We start from the raw sequence: 20,828 nt of genomic DNA on the forward strand, positions 1-20,828 counted from the left end.
ATAAGATGGAAAAATAAAAGATTGCCAAAAAGTGGAGTACACCAGGAGTACTGATATAATGTATTTATGTGAAAATAGACTCAATAGATTCTAGCTCTCATTCAGAAATTAGATGAATAATCTCATAAAAAGTACTTTTTACATTCAAAGTAAAAAGTTTGATGTTTTTAAGAATTATTAAAGGTACTAACAGTAATCATCAACAATGTGTAGGAAAGCACCTTTTCAACTTTTTTAATTGTATGGAGTGTTGTTTATAATTCTATTGGTAGAGATTGTTGTTATAATATCATTTCATAAATTCTGCATTCAATCGTACTCTTTTATGCTTACTGGTAGGGGGGTGGAAGATGCAGGGGCAGTACTCTCAGAGAAAATTCATAAAATGGGGGGTCATTATTAACTGATTTTGGGGTGATTTTCCCAAAAAAAAAATGAAGGTGTTGGAACTTTATCAGGAAAATTTCATGAATTGGAGGTCATTACCAAATGCTAATTGGGTGATTTTTACCAAAAAATTGCAAAATTACCACCTACAATTAAGCACAAGAGTGTAATATTTTCAGAGGTCACCAATGTCTCTTTTTGTATAAAAGTACCATATTTTCATATGATCACGTAAAAGTAATCTTAGTTTTGTTTTGCAAGTATAAAGTGGTATGAACTCTCTCTTCTTATGACATGACGAAACCAAAAATATTTCCTCGCATCACATTATCTCGAAGCATGCATGAAGGTTCACCTTTCCAGAAACTTCATTCTTCAACCAAATTCAATCAAATTGCTAAAATGTTGTTCCCTAACCGAACCTTTCTTCCAGTCTCTGTTATAAAACAAATTTTGTTTTGTTTTTCTATAATAGTTTTCAAAAATAAAGCTAGCTAGCTTTTTTTCCATGTGAAATTCATCAATGTCCAATGATGGGAGAAGAATCTCTCGAAACGTAGCCATGTGAAATTCATCAATGTCCAATGATGGGAGAAGAATCTCTCGAAACGTAGCCAATCGCAAATCTCGTGATCCATATATAGCTAGGTAGATTTTTTCCCCGTGATATTCCCGATGTTCGATGATGGGAGAAGAGCCAAACGTAAATCTCGTGATTATATTCAAGACACGATAAACTTCCACCAAATATTCACAATTAAGTCCTTTCCCAAAAAAAATTCCAAACTTCATTTATCAAGCTAAATTTATTTAAGTTTTGTTTTTGTTGGTATGATGCTTCTCCTCTAAAGATAAACCAAAACAAAAATGTTTCCTCAGAATGAAAGTCGTCTTTTCTTTTTCTTTTGTCACTCTTCACCACATCAAACAAAAGCAGATGAAAATTCCATCACACAGAGTCTTTGTCAAAATCATCATACATTGATTGATATTGTTGTGTGATTCTGTCAAATTTACTGATTTAATCGAACCAAAAATATCCTCAAAAAGATAAGTAATTGCCTGATTATTAACACTTTTCAGGACTTCAATTCCTTTCTTTAAAACACTGCATTGAACGCTTGCAAAGAAGTGAGGTCGTTTGCCGTACGAATGGCTACCCTTCAAACCATTTCAATATTTTGCCGGCGACGACATGCGACTGAATGTTATTTTTGTAGGAAAATCTTTTACGCTCAAAACGGTCGGTCAGGTTCGGTCTCGTATTTTCGAGAAATTTCCTTGAACCACCTCAAATTTGCCATTTCACTGGATGCATTTTCTGAACCAGGTTCAAAATTAAAGATTTCCTAGCACAGAAGCAGCTAGATATGTAATCCCGCAAAAAAAATCATAACAAAGATTTTTTACAGCGCGGGAAAGCTAGCTACGCCGTACACACATAACATAAAGATTTTTAGCGCGGAAAAAGCTAAGTTTGTCGCGCGCACCACGGAAACGCACGCCACATGCATACAACCCACCCCTGGTAAAATAATATCGAGATATGACCAAGAAGAAAAATCAGTTCCGATCAGAAAACTAGATTTCACTTGAAGAAAGAGTCATTGTATTTTTTAATTTAATTAAAACTAAAAGGGTTGGGGTGGTTCAGCTGAACCATTTGCACCCCCTCAGATCCGCCGCTGCTTGCATCAGTGGAGGCTAACATGCATAGCCCTCAAATGAATGACCTTGCAGTATAGCCCTAACTGTTCATAATATATATACCAACATCCGTCTTTTAATTTCGACACTCTTCTTTAGAGATAGGAATAATATGAAAGTTGGAATCGGTGATTGAAAAAAGATCTATCCTTCCTTACCACTAAGCAAAGAAAAATAATTTCGACCTTTTTTTATTTTTCAGCTCTAGAAAAGGGTGTCAAATTTAGACGAGCGATGTTGACATTAGACCAAGTTACGGTATACTACTGTACTATACACCTTAATGGTATTAAATTTTGCCTGTTACAATTTGTGAATTTGCGAAATTTATAAATACTGTTTACACTTAGTTTTGTTACTATTTTCGGTATGTTTACGCCCAAGGCTTTGTGTTTCAAGTGAAATCAGTCATTTTCTTTCTTTATTCCCACTTTTTGAAATTGCCCAATTTAGTGCATCGCAAAATTTAGAATATATACACATATATATCAGTAAGGTAAAGGTTACAGGAAATGTATATTTGGACTTTTACCCAATGCTGCACGCAAGCACTTATGGGCCACCGACAAAAAAATCCTTTTTTTAACGTTAAGACTCACATATCGATTCCTCCCACAACTAACGTTAAATTGACGCTAATTTGAAACCCCCCCCCCCACCCCCACCTCTTAACTTCAAAGTTTGAATTATCAAAAATCAATGAAACTTTAAATTTTCTTCACTTTCATCGTTGTTTCGTCATCTATCTTTAATTTTATGGCTTGCTCAGTTTACATTTTAAAAATAATGGAGATAATTTCTAAACTTTTTTCAGAAAGTTGCCGGGATTATTTATCTCCATAATCATAATCAACAAAAATAGCAGCATTTCATAAAAAAGACCAACCTTCTGCAAAATTCAAAGGCCGCGCGGACCGTCTAAACAAAAGGAACACGAGACTTAAACATCAGGCTGTTTGTTTTGATTAAAATTGTTCTATAAAACAGCGAAGCGAACAAATACTTAAATATATAAAAGGAGGAAACAACATTGAAATGCTTCTTTCTTTCCACAGGAAAACATTGTGGTTTTGAGATTTGACGTTAGTTAGGATTTCACCCGAAGCGAGTCAGAGCGGGATAGGAATAGCGGTTGTTACCATGGGGATTGCCTAATTGGGTCACTTGTCAAATTATATTTCTTGATATATATGATTGAAAAGTATGGTGGAAGTGATGGATTGTATGGTTTCTTAGTATTTTTTAAGATTTTAGGACACTGCGAGGAGTCTATATTTTAAGTGAGATTTCTTTCTTTTTTTAACTATTTTGACTGCGTAAACGTTGACCCCCCTCCCTTACGGCCTGGAGCCGTTAAGAAAAAGATTGTCGATTGTTGACGGCTCCTTAAGCTAAAGAATAATTTTCCAATTTTTGATAATTTTAATGTGCTGCCCATATACTGAGCAAGATTTGAGCCAAATTTTCATGTAATCATGGATAATAGGGGTTATCAATGATAGTTTGTGTTAAATTTGACAATTAGTTCGCTTTTTTCCTACCAAAAGGATATCTTTGGCAATTCAATGATTTTTAATCTCTTGGTACATAGTATTAGCCTTGAATTGAAACGAATTTTAGGTTTTAAATGGCCTTTTACAAGACCAGCTGCTCAAAAAGACATGCCATCTCGTACGGGACATTTTTTCTTTATAACCATGAATTTTTAATGAGCACATAGTTTAAGTACAGATATTTCGGATTTTAAAGGTTCAGGTACATAATAACTGAAAAAAAATTTGGGAGTCATTTGAAAAACTTTGTCACCACCTTTTTGCAAATTCAAACAAACTCATTTGCTTTCAGTTTGTTCATTAAAGGAAATTAACATATAAAATTTGTCAACAAACTAGAGACATATTATTAAAGTTGTTCGCCTTCCAAAAAATAAAGAAGGGGGGGGATCAGAAATTTTCATTAAAAAGAGGGGGGATAGCAAGGAAGGGGGGATAGCAAGGGGGGAAGGGGGGGATGCAAGGAAGGGGGATAGCAAGGAAGGGGGGCAAGGAAGGGGGGGGGTATAGGAAGGGGGGGATAGCAAGGAAGGGGGGAGAAGCAAGGAAGAGGGGAGATAGCAAGAAGGGGGGGAATAGCAAGGAAGGGGGATAGCAAGGAAGGGGGGATAGCAAGGAAGGGGGGATAGAAAGGAAGGGGGGATATACATATATATTGTAGATTATCTTAAAGCACTGTTATGAAATTTGGTCTTCATGAAAGAAAGTGTTCTGTTAGAGTAGTCTGAGCCAAAAAGAAGAAAGAAGTTTATTATAAAAGCTTTCTCTCTCTAAAGATATTTCACATATATTTGTTAGCTATTTTTGTCCAAAATCCTTGGGTTTTAGGCATTCTTGAAGGTTAGGGGGGATGCCAAGATGGGGGGGTATCATTTAAGAAGGGGGATCAGACCCCTTTCCGCACTGGAAAATTTCTGTTTTCTTATTGAATCAATCTTCTGGTAGGTCCTTTCAGCATGTAGCTTGTTAAATTTTAGTAAAGAGCAAATGAAAAAAATAAGATTTACCATTATTTTGAAATATTAACAGGCCTGGAAAGGCCTAAAAATATGCCATTTTCCTAACTTTTGGCTTTAGTGCAAATCAGTACGCCCAGGGGAACAACCAAATTTGAACTTCTGATTTTTTATGATTAAAGATTCAACACAAGGCCTTCACAAAAACATCTTCAACTTTCTAACCTTAATATTTAACCCTAATTTTAAAATCCTTTTCATTCTATTCCTATAAAAGCCTGAAGATATGCAAAGTTTAAAAATTTTAATAATTGACTGAAATCTGAATGTTTATTGACAATTACATTAATTTTAACTTTGTCAAATTATTAAGAAAAATCTAAAAACATGGCACCTATTGTTATTGCGTATTGGAAAATTAGAGGGCTTGCCCAACCAGCAAGAATGGTTCTTGGGTATGCTAAAGCAGATTTTGAGGATCGCCATTATGAGTGTGGTGATGCACCAGATTACGACCGATCTTGTTGGACAAATGTCAAGCAATCTTTTGGATTAGATTTCCCTAACCTACCATACCTACTTGACGATGATGTCAAGATCACACAGAGTAATGCCATCATGCGTTATTTGGGACGCAAATTTGGTCTAGTTGGTGAAACAGAAAAACAAAATGTCTGTATGGATATGATTGAGAATCAAGCCATGGATTTCCGAAATGGTTTCACACGGCTTGTGTATGGCTCAAATGCATCTAATTTCAAAGAAAAATCAGAGCAGTATCTTGAAAGTGTCAAAAATGTTCTCGGAATGTTTGACCGCTTCCTTGGGGTTACTCACAAATGGTTTGCAGGAGACAAATTAACCTTTGTGGACTTCATTATGTACGAGCTCTTAGATCAACATCGATTGTTTTCAAATAATATCTTTGATGTATATGATAATTTGAAAAATTTCATGAGAAATTTTGAAAATGTTCCAGAAATCAAGGAGTTTATGGCTTCGGAGAAATGTTTCAAAGGTGACATCAACAATAAGATGGCAATGTTCAAATGAGAATCTATAGACTCCTTGGGTTTTGTTATTTTTTTGCAGCTTGTGCGTCATTTTCTTAAAGGTAGGGTTTTATAAACAGGTTTTTTATATACATTTTAGATATCAATATTTTTAGATTTGTCAGTATTAGATTTGAAAATATTACATTGCAAAATTAACTTCATGTTATTTTTTTTCCTTACATTCATTAGGTATATAAGGTAATAATCTTGCGGAGGCCTTAAAATGATATAGAAGCAGCTTTGCTGAGCTAAAGTGAAGTTTTATCTTTCTGAAAAGGCTTGAATTTAGTTCCTTAATTTAGATTAAAGGTTTTGTTTTTACATAAGTGTTTCCGTTTCATATCAGACACATATTTCATATCAGGACAGTGTCTGCCTATTGTTATTTTATGCTGATATAAGCAAAAATAGTTTTTCTTTCCCTTTTTCTGACCAATCTTGCTCCACATCTGTGTCAATCCAATGTAAAAAAAGCTTGTAAATCAAAATTGATGAGTAAGCAAACTTATTTAAAAACAACCTTTAAGCTCTTTTGACTTTCAAAATAGTTTTGTCATATAAATATTTCTAATTTAACTTTTTCGATTTGTTTATAAGCCATTGAGTTTTGTGTTACTCAGTCTGCATTAGTCTCTCATCCTCTTGATGAATTTCATTTCATAATATTTAGATAGACAACAAACGATAAAAATAAGTTTAAATGTGTAAATAGTCCATAAAAGAATGGAACGTCCTACCAAGAAACCATGTTCATTTTTTGAGGAATATCAGAGGACATCTTTGTTACAGAATGCTTTTCCATTACCTTACGTCATGGCACACAAAGAAGACAATGCATTGTATTTGAATGCTGATCGAATCAGAGACAATGAATGGAAATCTATCTTGACTGCTCTTCGTAAAGATGCTACTTTGAAATATATTACTATATCAAGTGCATGGCAAAAGCCCAGTCATGGTGGTATGTACAATACAATGTTTAATTTTTTTTTTAACTTGAATTATCAGTAAAGCTTTTTGGACCTGAGGTCATGTAAATTAATGTTTGTCCGTTTGTTCGTCTGTTTCTCTGTTACCAGCTTTTCTTGTGATCAATTCAGTTTTTTTTCTGATTTTTTGCACAAAGATGCAAAATGGTAATGCCCAAAATGTGACGGTGCTCAATTTTTCTAAACAAATTTTTTTAGGCAAATTTCGACCAAAATTACCTATTTTCCTTCGCTAATTTCTCTCCATTGTAAATATCCTTCGTAGTTCAAGGTCAGGAACAAAATTAATATATCTATAAAGGTCCTAGAAAGTAAAATTCTTTAGAAATTGGATTAGGTCTTGTTGGTTTCATTTAGGTTTGGAGAAGTTCAGCTCACAGAAAAAGAAGTTACCAATCAGAACTCGATCTTTGAATTCCCAACTCTCCAGGTATGTTCAATTGTGTAATTTTTATGAAATTTTCTCTGAGCTACGATTTTAACCATTATTACTTCGTATTACTACTTACTGCGCAAGTTCTATGCGTGAAGTGACTAAAAAAGATGCTTTTATACACACTCTTTATACACTATTTTATACACTGCTTAAAAACATTGAAAGTTATTCATTGAATTTTTTAAGCATATTATTGAATTCAAAAAAAGTGCCTACGAAGGTTAAGTAAATCATTGTTCATATATATATATATAGTATGAAAATAAAATGTTTTCTCCTGTCAGATCTACAAACAACAAAGAATGGCCGAATTCTTTTTCCTCTTAGAGAGACGATGTTATAATGAAAGGGTAATTAGTCCTCTCTGGGTCCCTCTGTCTTTATCCTGGCTTGGGACAGGCTGACTGTCATTCAAGACAGTCAGGCGACATTACCCCAGCGGCCTGTACAAGATGACAACAAACTCCAGGTAGACTGACAGAAGAAGAAAACAAAAAATGAATCAACGAAGGTGTAAACACCTTAGACTCCTTTGGAGCCGACTGCCGACTATATATATATAAAATTTTACTATTTCCTATTCCTAGAAAATAAGGACAGAGAGCCCTTTAAGAAGACTCTCTGTCTATCTTGCATTTTTCTTTGCAATAGCCATTCCACAAAACTTTTCAATCGAACAATTCTCATTTTTAATTACTTGATCGAGTAAAGTCAAAGAAATTCTACCACGTTTGCAATTTTTATCATCATTAAACATTAACAATTTACTCAAGCGACCAGAAGGCATTCTCACAACATGAGCTGCGTAGTTTCGTTGTTGTTGTTTGATAAAAACATTAACATCTGAGGTACCACATATAGTGTGAAGCTGGTTGTTGCTAATGACGGATCGAAAATCATTATTGACCTCATCTACATAACGAAATCCACCTCTGACCATTCTCCTCAAAAACATTCTATAGGTGACATCGAGGCGGTCGTACTGGAGAGACGTTAAGTTCCAGTTCTGACATGAATACGTTAACCGGCTCCTGACGAAACTGTTGAGGAAGAAGATACGAACACGTAGGTTGATTTGGAAGTTTTGTAGCAGGTTAGACATTTGGGCGAATTTTACAATTGCAAGTTGAATTCTTTGATTGAGTTCTGCTTCCCCTGTGTTTGGTTGAAGGTGATTAAGGACAGCACCAAGATATTTGAATTCTTTGACATTTTTGAGTTGCTCTTCACGAAGAGATATGATAGAATCGAGATATTGGTCTTGATTGATGGTCATTGTTTCGGTTTTCGAGACATTGATTGTCAAACCAAAGGCAGTGAAAGTTAAATCCAAAAGCTCTGTTGCAGCACTGATACCCTCGAGTGAAAGTAGAAAGAGGACGATGTCATCAGCATATCCACACCAAAGAGAGAGTCGCTTCTCCCCAAGTTCGTATTCCACTAGCTCTCATCTCGGATCTTTCTGCACGAGAGTGTGCTTGTGGGTTAACTCGATATTTGTGTTTGAAGAACTTGATTCGGTTATCATCTTTACATTTTTCGATAAATACTCTCATAACGAAGTCTAGATATAAATTGAACAAAAAGGGACTTTCGGGTCCCCCTTGACGCACACCGGAAGTCGTTTTGAAGGATATCATAGCATCGTCGTAGGTGAGGGTGGTATTTTCGTACAAGGTTTGAAGAATTTCGAAAGTTCGAGGGATGGATCTATCAGGGAAGCGCAGTTTTATACTTTCAAAGAGCCAGCTTCGTGGTATGTGGTCGAAAGCTGCACTTAGATCAACAAATAGAAGAAATGTAGGTTCAGACTTTTTGTTTGAAATTTGGTGAACTCGTTTGACTGTGTAGATACCGTCTGTTGTTCCACGGTCCTTTCTAAAGCCATTTTGTTCATCCGATAACTGATTTTCGTACCAGGGTCTGAGTCGTTCAAGAATCATATTAATGGCTAATTTGCAGACGGTTGATCCTATACTAATTCCGCGGTATTTTGTTGGGTCTTTCTTTGAACCTTTCCCTTTCCACAATGTCTTAAGTCTAGAGTTTCCCCACACACCAGGGATGTCGAGATTATCCCACAGGTTGAACATCATTCTCTGTATCACCTGAAGCATGATTGGTTCGGTACATCTTTTCAAGAGCTCCGGTTCAATGTCGTTAGATGCCTTGTTATTTTTAAGTTTTTGTAAGTGTTTCTGTATTTCTTCAACGGTTGGGGGTGCATCATTTAATTCAGAATTCAATGAGATATTCTGTAGAGCATTGACGAAAATTGGAAGATTCAGAAATTCCTCAGGTGTTTGGGTTGTAGAAGGGTCTTCTGGGTTAAAATGTGTTTTAAAATGGTTCAAAAGTTTGTTCCGGAGGACATGATCCAAATGGACTGGTTTTTAAGGTGGTTTCTTGCTTTTGGCACGGCCAAATAATTTATCAAGTTCTCTGTTAATTAATGGACAATTGGTTTATTTTCTCGGCTTCATCTCTATAAAAATTGATTTCGTAATTGTCGAGCTCTAGTTCTGATTTTCTTACGAACGGCTTTCACTTTTTTCGGACAGGCATTTCTCATTACCAATAGTTCTTTCTGTTGATATAGTTCCTTAAGTTTTTACATTCTCATGCCACGGCTGGTGTAGTTTTCGGGCAACTATTTTCGGAATCGTTTCGTCTGCAGCTTCTTGAATAGAAGTAATAAAGTGTTCGTTGAGTTGAGTATTCGATTGCATTTCTGGCTGAATATACTCAAGCTTGATGGAGAGATTCCTTTTAAAGTTTTGTTCTGTCTCAGCACGATTCAGGGATTTGAAGTCAAAACGTTTCTTTGGTGATTTCATTCGATGTTTTTTATAGCGTGACATTTTGGTGCATGGAGTAGATAAGTTTGCGATCACCAAACGATGGTCACTATCAAAGTCATATGAGTTGTATACTCGACAATTCATACAATACTGTCTCAACCAGCTACAACAGAGAATAAAATCATATACCTTTCTGGTGTTCCCAACTGGCGAGTGCCAAGTATATCTACGACAAAGTTTATGATTGAACCACGTATTCAAGACTGAAAGTTTGTACGATTGGAAGAGATCATGGAAACGTTCGCCGTTATCGTTGATGACCAAGTCTTCGATTACACTGTTCTCTCTCAAGGATGAATTGTAGAGTGATGCCGAGGTAGTAGCATTGAAATCCCCAAGACATATCACTTTTTGATTTGCATTTGTGGTAATGATTTGCTTTTTGAGAGTGCTATAGAACAGGTTTTTGGTAGTTATAGCACTCTCTTCTGTCGGGGCATAACAGTTTATAACTCTCAGAGAGCAGCCCGATACGATAACATCAATAACAATAAGTCTAGAATTAACCTGATAGATCTCAAGAATGTCAATGTTCGGAGCAACTTTCACAACAAATTTCTTTGTTATAATCATAGTTATTGAAATATATTGTTATCATTGTTATATTTCCAGGGTTTTAAAAGACGTTTTGATTGGAAACCCCTGTTTGGAGTGTCTTGTGCTGCAAAATATACTGCTCAGAGAAGAAGACATCTATATTTTGTCAAAGGTACTAAACTTACTGTTATGATATGTTTGCTACTTTCAATGTGCCCATTCATTCACTGACGTTGTGCTAGATTTAGACTAGCGATCAAGTAATGACTTTTTCTTCTACTTGGACTGTTCATTCCTAAAATTGAGAGATCGAATTGAAGTTTCGAAGTAGAAGTTATTGAAGTTTCGAAGTAGAAGTTAATCATTTTACATTTGATAATCCTTCGGGTGAAACTGACAGTAATAGTAATGTACTTTTTTACTTGTTGACAAATAAATGTTTAATTCGAGATCGAATTGATAAATATCTGCTATTCATGCATAGACAAAATTAAGGGAAGCCTTTAACATGCATTTTTTGTGATTGTCTGTGGAGGTTTGAGACCACATTCACCATTGGGAAAGAAATTTTAAAGTATAGAACGAGTATGGCAAGCACATTTTTGTTCTTTTTATTTGTCGTTGATTGAAACTTAAAAAGGATTTTTATATTAGCTTCACACATTCGACTTTTAAAGAATATATTAACCCAATGGGGGGGGGGCATGACCTTGACGGCCGACGGGGACGTGCCGTTGGAGTTCGAAAAGTTGACCCTGTCAGATATGAATTTTTGGTAAAGTTGTGACCAAAAACGTTGTGTCAAAACGAAGAATTGAAAATTTTTCCAATTTCCACCCTAACAAAGTGGCAAAAATGACTAAAAGTAGACGAAAAACTGAAATTTTTTCTGATTTTTACCCTGAAAATTTGTCCAAATAACCAAAAGTGAACCCTGTCAGAACCATGTCTTGAAAATTAGTAGATTTGGGACCCTGTCAGATATCTTTTTAAGAACCTAAAAAGGGACCCTGACCAGCGGCACGTCCCGTACCCAATTTTACCTATGTGCCCCCCCCCTCCCCCGGATATTAACTTTCATACATTTTCATATGTGATGTCCTTTGATTTGATTGGAGTCATGGGTTTAATAATAGTACGATGTATGAAGATTCTTAGCCTAGGATTGATGTGATTGACCTTAACGTAACTATCCAATGTCATTTTTCATCATTTCAGGCACTTCCAAAGGTGACAACACTTAAGTTTCTTTCATTCGAACAATGTCCTGTCCGCGACAAAGGCTTCAATCGTAAGTGAGACTTATAATGATTAATTTATTAATAAGTATAACTTTGAGGGTTTAATTTATAACACTAGTGATCTTTATCTACCCTTAAATTGATTTTGCTGGCTTTTAAATTATGGAAATTGATGCATTTCTTAATGGAAATAATTTGACGCATCAATAATATAAAATTATAACCATTTAGTTTGGTAGCATTTTCTAAAGCAGCAGAAAAACAGCTTTAGCTCACTTTCGTGTCGCCTCCCTAGCACAACTTTTTTGTTAATTATGCTTTGTCAGCATAGGTGTACCTTCTTAAGAAATAAGAATTTCTCTCCAACTAATTTCACTTATTGGAACTCATCAGCACAGCCTGCTAGGCATAGTGATTTATTCAGCATCTCTGAACTATGAAATCACTTGTGGTTCATACTAAGACGAATAGTGAACAGAAGGGACAGAATATATATCATGGAAAACAATATCTAAAATAAGTTTTTTTTCAAATAAGAGTGATATCGTTTCCTTACTCATCAATTTTAATTCACAAGCTCTTTCACATAGGATTGACACGGATGTGGAGCAAGATTGGCCAGAAATATAAAAGAAAAGCATTTTTTGCTTTTATCAGCATAACATAACAATAGGCAGACACTGTTCTGATATGAAATATGTGTCTGATATGAAACGGGTACACTTATGGAGAAAAAAAATTTTAAGTTTAACATTCTGTGTGAAGATTTTTAATGAAGTAGATTGACCTGGATTGACAAACATAATGTTATCGACAGTCAAAATCTTTTTTTCAATATACAGACTTAATGGAAGGGATCCGAAAAGCAAAGACTATTTCTTCCATCAATTTCACAAAATGCGCCTTAACATGGAAATCTATGGAAGCTTTGGCAAGTGTTATAAAGGTACAACAGTTATTAGTGTTTTTTTCTATTTTAGCCAGTATTAGACGATCAAGGTAGTATTTCTACTGCGCGGTTTTGAAACTTTTGAAATGAAATCGTATCTTTTCTTTATTCAAGAATGAATTTGTCATTTGACATAGTTTCATAACTTGACAAAGCAAAGCTTTTCATATCACGAAGAAAGAAGACTGAAAACGACAGATTTTAACAGAACATTTTATTACATTTTGCTATATTCTAAGGCCGAAAACCCTCTTTTTATATTTTAAAGCGACAGATGAACTAAGAATACTGTATGACAGTAGCTCGAATCTTAGAGAATGCATCTTCTTTATTAACTTCTCTCTAATATCATAACGGAGGTTTATGATTTATTGTTTAAAAAGTTGCGCCATTATCGAAGTAGACGATCGAATGTTGGCTTCCATGATGGCGGAAATGACGTCACTTAACAAACCTGAAAAACCTATAAAGCACTCATATGTTGCATTGGCAAGCAAGTCTTATCATTTTCCATCATTTAGTCCAAAGTCACAACGTCATGACAAGCAATCAGATCATTTTATACCAAGTTCACAACGTCCATGAGGTAGCTTGGCAAAGTCTCCACTTTCTCCATCATTTTAGTACCAAAGTTCACAACGTCATGAGGTAGCTTGGCAAGCAAGTCTCACTTTCTCCATCATTTTAGTACCAAAGTTCACAACGTCATGAGGTAGCTTGGCAAGCAAGTCTCACTTTCTCCATCATTTTAGTACCAAAGTTCACAACGTCATTGTAGGTACAACGCATTGCTTGCAAGCCAGTCTCACTTTTCTCCATCATTTTAGTACCAAAGTTCACAACGTCATGAGGTAGCTTGGCAAGCCAGTCTCACTTTTCTCCATCATTTTAGTACCAAAGTTCACAACGTCATGAGGTAGCTTGGCAAGCAAGTCTCACTTTCTCCATCATTTTAGTACCAAAGTTCACAACGTCATGAGGTAGCTTGGCAAGCCAGTCTCACTTTTCTCCATCATTTTAGTACCAAAGTTCACAACGTCATGAGGTAGCTTGGCAAGCAAGTCTCCGATATCGCAAACCTGACCTAGATCAGATGCACGGGTTGAGAAGAGTGGCATTATGCCAAAACAAATTGGGTGATGAAGGAGGCAGGATATTGGCTGATGCTCTCAAAGATGATATCTGGCTTAAAGGTATGTTTCCATTTGATATGGAAACGCAGTATTCTAAGATTGAAGACGACTATGCTTTGCTTCAAAGAATAGTCTGAAAATAAATTTTCGTTGATAATGATTCATATAAGAATTCAAATATATAATTTCAAAAATAAAGGAAGTTGGTAGATTAAATACGAAATATAGCACAAATTCTGAAGCTTCACCTTTTCTTACTTGGGAAAGTTTTGCCTCTAGCCTCTAGCCTCTAACTAATCCCTAGTGTAACTGCTCGGTCGAGTGAGTATGTACGAGTTTCCTACTCATTCTTTTAGCGTTGGACCTTCAGCAATGTGGTTTATCAGATGACAGTGCAACGATACTCATGGAAACACTGAAATGGAATAAGAATCTCGTGGTGCTGGATATCCGGCGAAATAGTTTTATCAGTGAGTGACTTATTTCGTGAGAGCAATATTTTTTTGACGGGAAAGTCTTTGTAGAACTTGTTCGTCCTTTATTTCCGTTCGATTCTTTTCTACGTATTTGATGAAACTATTTATATCCAAAAGACTCGCTTTTCGCTTTTACTTCGCTTTACTAAATTTTGTGTTTATTTTTATAAAATACATACATTGAAAAAACCGCCAAACTAATAATATACTTTACTCCTGAATATTTTTCCAACGAGCACAAATCGCCTATCTAGTACGAAGTCTATCATCAGCAGTTACAACCTTTTTTGTCTCCGCTGCAGATTATTGAAACAGACTGTAAACACCAGTCTGAATGTTGCTGGTTAAAATTGGTTACGGTCAAATATAACTAATCTTTTTCGAGTCAAAAGTCATTTGAAATTATATTTTTGTAGGTCAGATACCATAATTTTTGTTATGCTATTGCTTTTTGCATCCGCTAAACTAACTCCCTCTCCCATTCTCTTTGATTGTCCAACAACAACCCCATTGCAAACTTCTTCTTCTTCATTGCCAGGTTACCAGAATTTGCGTTCGCTGATTGAAATGGTGATGGTCAACGCAGGTGGTGAAAGCTCTGAGGTAGAGATACATTTCTCACGTGATCAACAGTCAATCTTTCCTCGTGATTGGTTCATTGAATTTTTTAGATTATTTGCACTAAGATATGTAACCATAAACCCTTGAATGTGATGGAGTCTGTCTTCAAAAAGGTTTTGGGTGAATTTAGCCAAAAATCAGGGGACGAGATGGGGTTTATACAAGCTCTTATTTGATTTGGTTGGTCGTTAACCAGTAATAAAACAATTTTGTTACTTTTTCTAAAGAACGCGTCATTTTTATAATCGAATGACCAATTATTAAAGTATCTTATAAAAACTTCATCTCATCTGAAAATCAGAACTCGTGATCCAACGACACGAGGGGAAGTTTACTTTTTAGTAATTTTGGCTCACTTTCAGAGAATGGGTTTTTTGTGTGTAATCCTTAAAGAGATTTGGAAGGTTTAGGCAAAAGCACCTGCACTTATTGCATTTTCTCCTCAATGTCATCTTTGGACTCTTTTATATTTTTATTCGCCAATCATACTTTTTACAGTATCCTTGGATGAAAGCGTCGGAAGAAATCAAATCAGACACAACTTTCAATAAAAGATCCTCCACTATGGTCAATAAGAAACAGAAAAGAAACGGCCGTAGGAAAAGGTAATATCTTCGTCTTGCTAATGCAGTGTTGAAAGTTCCTCCTTCTCAGTGAAGTATATGATTTTCCGTCTCAAAATTCTGCATGATTCAGCGAATTTTCAACAAAATCTGCTAATTTGCTTTGTAAAATACATTTTCCTTTTCAGACGAAAAAGCTCGCTTAAGACAACAGCTATTAGTTTCCAATTCCTCATGACCTCCATGAAAAGCCTCTAATCTGTATTAAATGAGTTTTGTGTTTCTGTGCTACGTATTATTAAGCTTCACCACATTACTCGAGAAGTTTGACCAAAAAAAAGCTACAAAGCATCACCAATGCCTCTAAATCCTAAAGCAGAGCTTGCGATATTAGTTGACGCTCTCTAATAATTAGATTTTCAAGAGAATTGGGTCTTCATCGAATAAGGAAACATATCGAATAGTAGAGTGACGTTTATGAGGTTTCCTTGTTGACAATGAGTTTCAATATCATCGAATAATGGAGCCTATCGAATAGTAGAACGTCGAATTAGAGAGCGTCAACTGTAGTGATTAATCTTTTGAGAACACTTTGAGAACAAATCAAAAATCAAATTTCTTTTAATCATATAGTCTTGAATCGAAACGCTCCAAAGACCACGTTCCCTGGCGAATGGCCGAACGTGTACGAAGTCGATACAGTAACACAGATGTTGCTCATTCAAACGCTCCGTATTTTACACAAAAATCGGCTGCCGGTCTTTCGCCACCACGAGATACGGATCATCCCTTATATGAATGGTCGGATCGACGAAAAGAGAAAGCGAAACGTCGGAAAAGAGTTCAGAAAGATTTGAAAGAAGTCTTAGAAGTCTTAGAAGTTGAAGAGTGTATCGATGAAGAAGATGAAATCGAAAGTGAAAGTGAAGAGGCACCACCTGAAGCACATCCTCAGCTCTCCGCCAGTCACGAGGAGCAGGCAGCGAGCGATTATTTGCAAACGATTGAACAATTACGGGAAGAGTTAGATGATTTTCGTGCGGAGTTAGATGAAGAGAGAAGCAAGCGGAGAAAAGCGGAACAAAGAATCGAGAAGTTGAAACATGAAAAACAAGTGCTGAAGCACACCGTCGAATTCTATAAACATCAAAGCATGGTACGCGATTGCTTATTAAACTTTTTATTATTTCTAACCCTCGATTTTGTGCGAGGTACCTCTAGCCCAGATTAAAGGACCTACTCCCATTTTTTCATTTTTTCGTCGTGCTTCGCTTACTCTACTTGTGCATTTTAATTATCTGGTAACCCGTAGATATAAATCTCCCCTGTCTTAGAAAATGAAAATTGAAGATTTCTTTTGCCCTTTCTTAAATTATTGATTTCTGTTTTTGTGTACAGTACAGTATCTTGATATTCTTTGTGGAGAGCCCAGTAATCTAGAACTTTAGGCACTTTTTCGATTGTTTGTACGGGGTCTACCGCCAGAAGAAGACATAGGATATAGGGCTTTTCCAGAAATAGTCCGTACCCCCCCCCCCCCCGTTGAGGATATCCGATATCCAGGGGGTTAACGATATTTGTTCAAAAGTGAATTAAATATCTACAAGGGTGCGGATATCCAGGGGGTAAAAGTGTCTTTTCAAGTAAAAATTACGATATCCTGGGGTAAGCATTTTTATAAGAGAGGATATCCAGGGGGTTGAGCATATTTTTAAGAGTGGATATCCAGGGGGCTCAATACTTCGAAATATCAATATCCTCAACAGTGGGGGTAAATTTTTTTCTGGAAAAGCCCATCGTGTTGATCCTTGTTTATGGGTCACTGTCGTCTTAACCCACATTATAATGTGATTTTGGGGTTGAAAAAAATGGAAAATACCCCATTCATTAAGCACAGAAGAGTACGGCTTAAATAAAAAGGTGTAATTCGTTTATCTTCTCTAAATCTCAGGTCATGGAAGAAGAGAAACAATCAGCGAAGAAAACATCCTTAAATTTCAAGTTGCCAGGTATTATATGCTCCTTTTATTAATCAGCTAAAATATAAAGGTTCATTTCATTTCAATAGATTTTAACGTCGACTATGAGTAAACAAAATATTCATATCTGAGCGAATTTGATCTAAACTGCCTTTATTGGACCTACCCCGGTGGGGTGGAGGTCCTATAAATTAACCTTCGTTCGTTCGTTCGTTCGTTCGTTCGTTCGTTCGTTCGTTCGTTCGTTCGTTCGTTCGCTTTCCTCGTGATTGGCTCATTAGTTTTTTCTGATTTTTTGCACAAAGATGTGTAACCATAAGCCCTCGAATGTGACGGAGCCTGATTTTCGAAAAAAAAATTTTGGGGCCAAATTGGGGCCAAAACACGGCTAAAAAACGGGTTTTTTGGACTTTGTGAAAAATTGGATTATTAGCTTTTTCTGATTTTTGCATGAAAGTAGGGTACCATCATAGGTAAAAGATGGCTCAAGCAGATTTTTTCAAAAAAGTTTTGTTGGCTCAAAAAACGCATGTTTATCTATAAGAATCACTATTAATAAGCATACATCAATGTTCTTAGCCAAATTACTCAATTTCTTTATGAGAGATGTTTTTTTTGCTCACAAAGTCTTGAATAATGAATATGAAAGAACATTTCAAGAGCATGAAATTTTGGTTTCTAAACGTTTTTTCATAAGAAACAAATGACTAATTTTAATAGATCGTCACTATTTGTGTTCTGAATGATTGTTTAATGGTCACGTTCACGTAGATATCAATTATATATGTATTAAATGCATAACCAGGTAGGTCCATAAAAGTATCACTTGTTTGGTTACTCTTAAGTGTGGGGTCCGAATAAACGGGGTGCTCGGAACAAACGGGGTGCTCGGAACAAACGAGTTGGTCGAAAAATTATTTTATAAATTTGATTAATTTTATTAAACAGGGGGGGCTAAGTACCGGGTGGTACCTCAAAATTCTCCAAACTAAGGTAATTGTAGACTAAAACCTTTAAGGAATCTTCTTTGAAAGCTGAAAATGTTTTTCGAAAATTTACCAACGAGGTGGTGGTGCGCTCACTGGGCACCTGAGAGAAAATTAGTTCTCATTACAATAGACCTTTTCATAAATTACGTAACGAACATCACTTGTCTCGTTTTGAAATTATTGCCATGGTGGTTAACTCCCAGCGGATTTTATTACAACTACTTTCTATTCATAAAAAAAATCATTTGAAGTCTCAAGCGATATAATCACCATGGAAATTGTTTGAATACGAGGCAAGTGATGTTCGTGATGTAATTTATGAAAAGGTCTATGTGATTTGACTTGTTGTGATCCAAGTTCACCGAGACCTAAAATCTGTTTTAAAATGTGATCATTTTATCATACCAGATTTGTCGCCTCAAGATTTGCTAGAGAATGAGAACGCGTTGGCGAGTATCGAATCATCTTTTCAACAATTTCAAAAGTTCCTCGATATGCTCAAAAATCTCGGGTAAGTACATTTAAGAAAAGTTTTTTCAAGGCTATTAATGCTAAAATGTGTCGTAAAATTCCCTGTTTATGAGTCAAAATGTCTTACTCGAATTTCTCCGTCTCAAGCGGATCTCCATCTAAATGTTAATGTAAAAAAAAAGTACAGAGAAAGCAGCATTATGTTACATTCCAGACAACTTTGAATATTTGGAGTATTAAAGTATTAAAGAGAGCTCAGTCAGGATGATTGTAAGAACTTTTCACGTTTGAATAATTAGATACATTATAATTTTCCGATTTTTTGGCCATATTTTTCTGTTATAGCATATGGTTTTATGGTAGTTAAAAATATATTTTTTGGTTTGATTATAGGCTAGACGACGTTTGTCAACAATTTGACCAGCAACCTACCTCGTACCAACAGCAAAGACAACAGGATGAAAAATCTTGATTACTGTTCGCTTTTCAAAACTCAAACTTCATGTCACCCATCATAGCAAGGCGATAATATTTTTGTGATTCGGTACAAAAACTTACATGCACTGTTCGATAATAAACCCTTAACTAGGGGAATGCTTCATTTGATGTGTGACCTTACCGATCCATAACAATCCAAAACTTTCCTCGGCAATCAAACGCTTTTTCTGGGCACTGATTGGTTCATTCAGGTCAATTACATCATAATTTTAAGTTTCAACCAGTCAGATTCTAAAGCTAATAACTCTTATACTTTTTTATTTCTATACAATCTTATCATTTGTATGGATAATGGGTCTCGGGACCTCTTAACACTTAAAATATAAAGAGATAGATCGATTTGATTGTTAAGGGAACTTTTGGATTGTTATAGGGTAAGTAAGGTACTTTTTAGCTTCAATGTGTATATTGTATATAAATATCTAAAATTTAAATTTTTAACGAAGAAAATAAGTATCACTACCGTATGTGCCAGAAATAAGTTACCCTTTTAAAGTGAAATTTCTTGAGTTGTATCAATTTTTTTAAGGTCACCCAGCTAGCACACAACGTTAATTCAACGTTCATATAAGGTTATATGGACGTTGTGAACGTTAGATAAACCTTGAAACAACGTTATGTGCCAGCTGGGAAACTTCTTTCATTAGAAACTAAAATGTTGATGTTGTCGAATTTCGTTCATTAGATCAAAAGTTATCCTGAAATGTTAAAATATATTTTCTGAGAAGGTAAAAGCATGAAAAATCAACCCATTAAATTTCTAAATAAATTTAAGTTTATCATTCCTCTTCCAAATGAAACTTGGTTTGATTCTTTTAAAAGAGATAAAACTTGAAAAATAGTCACCTTGAAAAAGTTAACTTATTTCTGGCACATCGGTATTTTAAAAGAGGTAATTTATGACTTCTAACTTTTTTTTTAACCCACCATTTGCAGGTTTGCAATCGCATTATTTGGTAGCTTTCCTTTAAATATTTCTCTGAAGTATTTTACTATTCAGGATCTTTTAACGAGCACAAAATTCGCTATTTGAATTCTAATAAGTTTTCGTTGGAAATTATTATTTTTCTCCCGCGGATTAGCCTTGTTTTGGAAAACATTTCGGGGAAAGTGTATACAGGGCCCTTATTGAAAGTCAGCTCGCCAAAAAATGTAGTGACTAAAGGATAAGGATGTGCAAACCGATTTATACGCCAACAGAAGAAAATATGTGCCTTAAGGTCGGTGGGGGACCGCTCTTTTTTACAAATTTGATCCTAAATGATTCAGCCCAATCTCCGTAAGATAAATTTCCCTTTAGATCATGCTTATATATCGATTTCTATTACCTGAGGTTGGAGAATTGTACATCTGAAAACCCAAAATTAAGGTAAATATAGGCTAAAATCAGGCTTTTGGAGCAAAATAAGGGGACTTCATTTTGCCAA

General features: G+C 35.5%; 2 protein-coding genes and 1 pseudogene across 3 annotated transcripts in view; 2 read left to right on the forward strand and 1 right to left on the reverse strand.

Annotated features, from left to right (window-relative positions):
- Window positions 1-10,715, reverse strand: part of LOC136812724 (uncharacterized) — a 35,250-nt gene extending 24,535 nt beyond the window's left edge. Inside the window, exon 1 of the mRNA XM_067069250.1 lies at window positions 10,667-10,715. Within this exon, the coding sequence (XP_066925351.1) occupies window positions 10,667-10,705 (39 nt within the window). The 5' untranslated portion in view covers window positions 10,706-10,715. The remainder of the gene's footprint in view (window positions 1-10,666) is intronic.
- The window catches only part of LOC136812709 (centrosomal protein of 78 kDa-like), a 34,475-nt gene extending 14,826 nt beyond the window's left edge, over window positions 1-19,649 (forward strand). Inside the window, exons 1-13 of one of the 2 annotated variants that reach the window (XM_067069235.1) lie at window positions 6,327-6,619; window positions 7,005-7,077; window positions 10,557-10,653; window positions 11,700-11,772; window positions 12,565-12,668; window positions 13,693-13,864; window positions 14,161-14,274; window positions 14,819-14,883; window positions 15,400-15,506; window positions 16,098-16,620; window positions 17,416-17,473; window positions 18,841-18,943; window positions 19,297-19,649. In XM_067069235.1, coding sequence (XP_066925336.1) covers window positions 6,382-6,619; window positions 7,005-7,077; window positions 10,557-10,653; window positions 11,700-11,772; window positions 12,565-12,668; window positions 13,693-13,864; window positions 14,161-14,274; window positions 14,819-14,883; window positions 15,400-15,506; window positions 16,098-16,620; window positions 17,416-17,473; window positions 18,841-18,943; window positions 19,297-19,375 — 1,806 coding nt within the window. In that variant the 5' untranslated portion in view covers window positions 6,327-6,381 and the 3' untranslated portion in view covers window positions 19,376-19,649. Of the gene's footprint in view, window positions 1-6,326; window positions 6,620-7,004; window positions 7,078-10,556; window positions 10,654-11,699; window positions 11,773-12,564; window positions 12,669-13,692; window positions 13,865-14,160; window positions 14,275-14,818; window positions 14,884-15,399; window positions 15,507-16,097; window positions 16,621-17,415; window positions 17,474-18,840; window positions 18,944-19,296 lie in introns of those variants that run through there. The other variant, XM_067069242.1, reaches the window with a different exon arrangement.
- Window positions 4,897-5,814, forward strand: LOC136812686 (glutathione S-transferase Mu 5 pseudogene; annotated as a pseudogene).
- Window positions 19,650-20,828: the final 1,179 nt, after the last annotated feature.

The sequence above is a fragment of the Clytia hemisphaerica genome, unplaced genomic scaffold (genome assembly GCF_902728285.1).
Source record: "Clytia hemisphaerica strain Z4C2 unplaced genomic scaffold, Clytia hemisphaerica genome assembly, whole genome shotgun sequence".
NCBI classification, from domain to species: Eukaryota; Metazoa; Cnidaria; class Hydrozoa; order Leptothecata; family Clytiidae; genus Clytia; species Clytia hemisphaerica.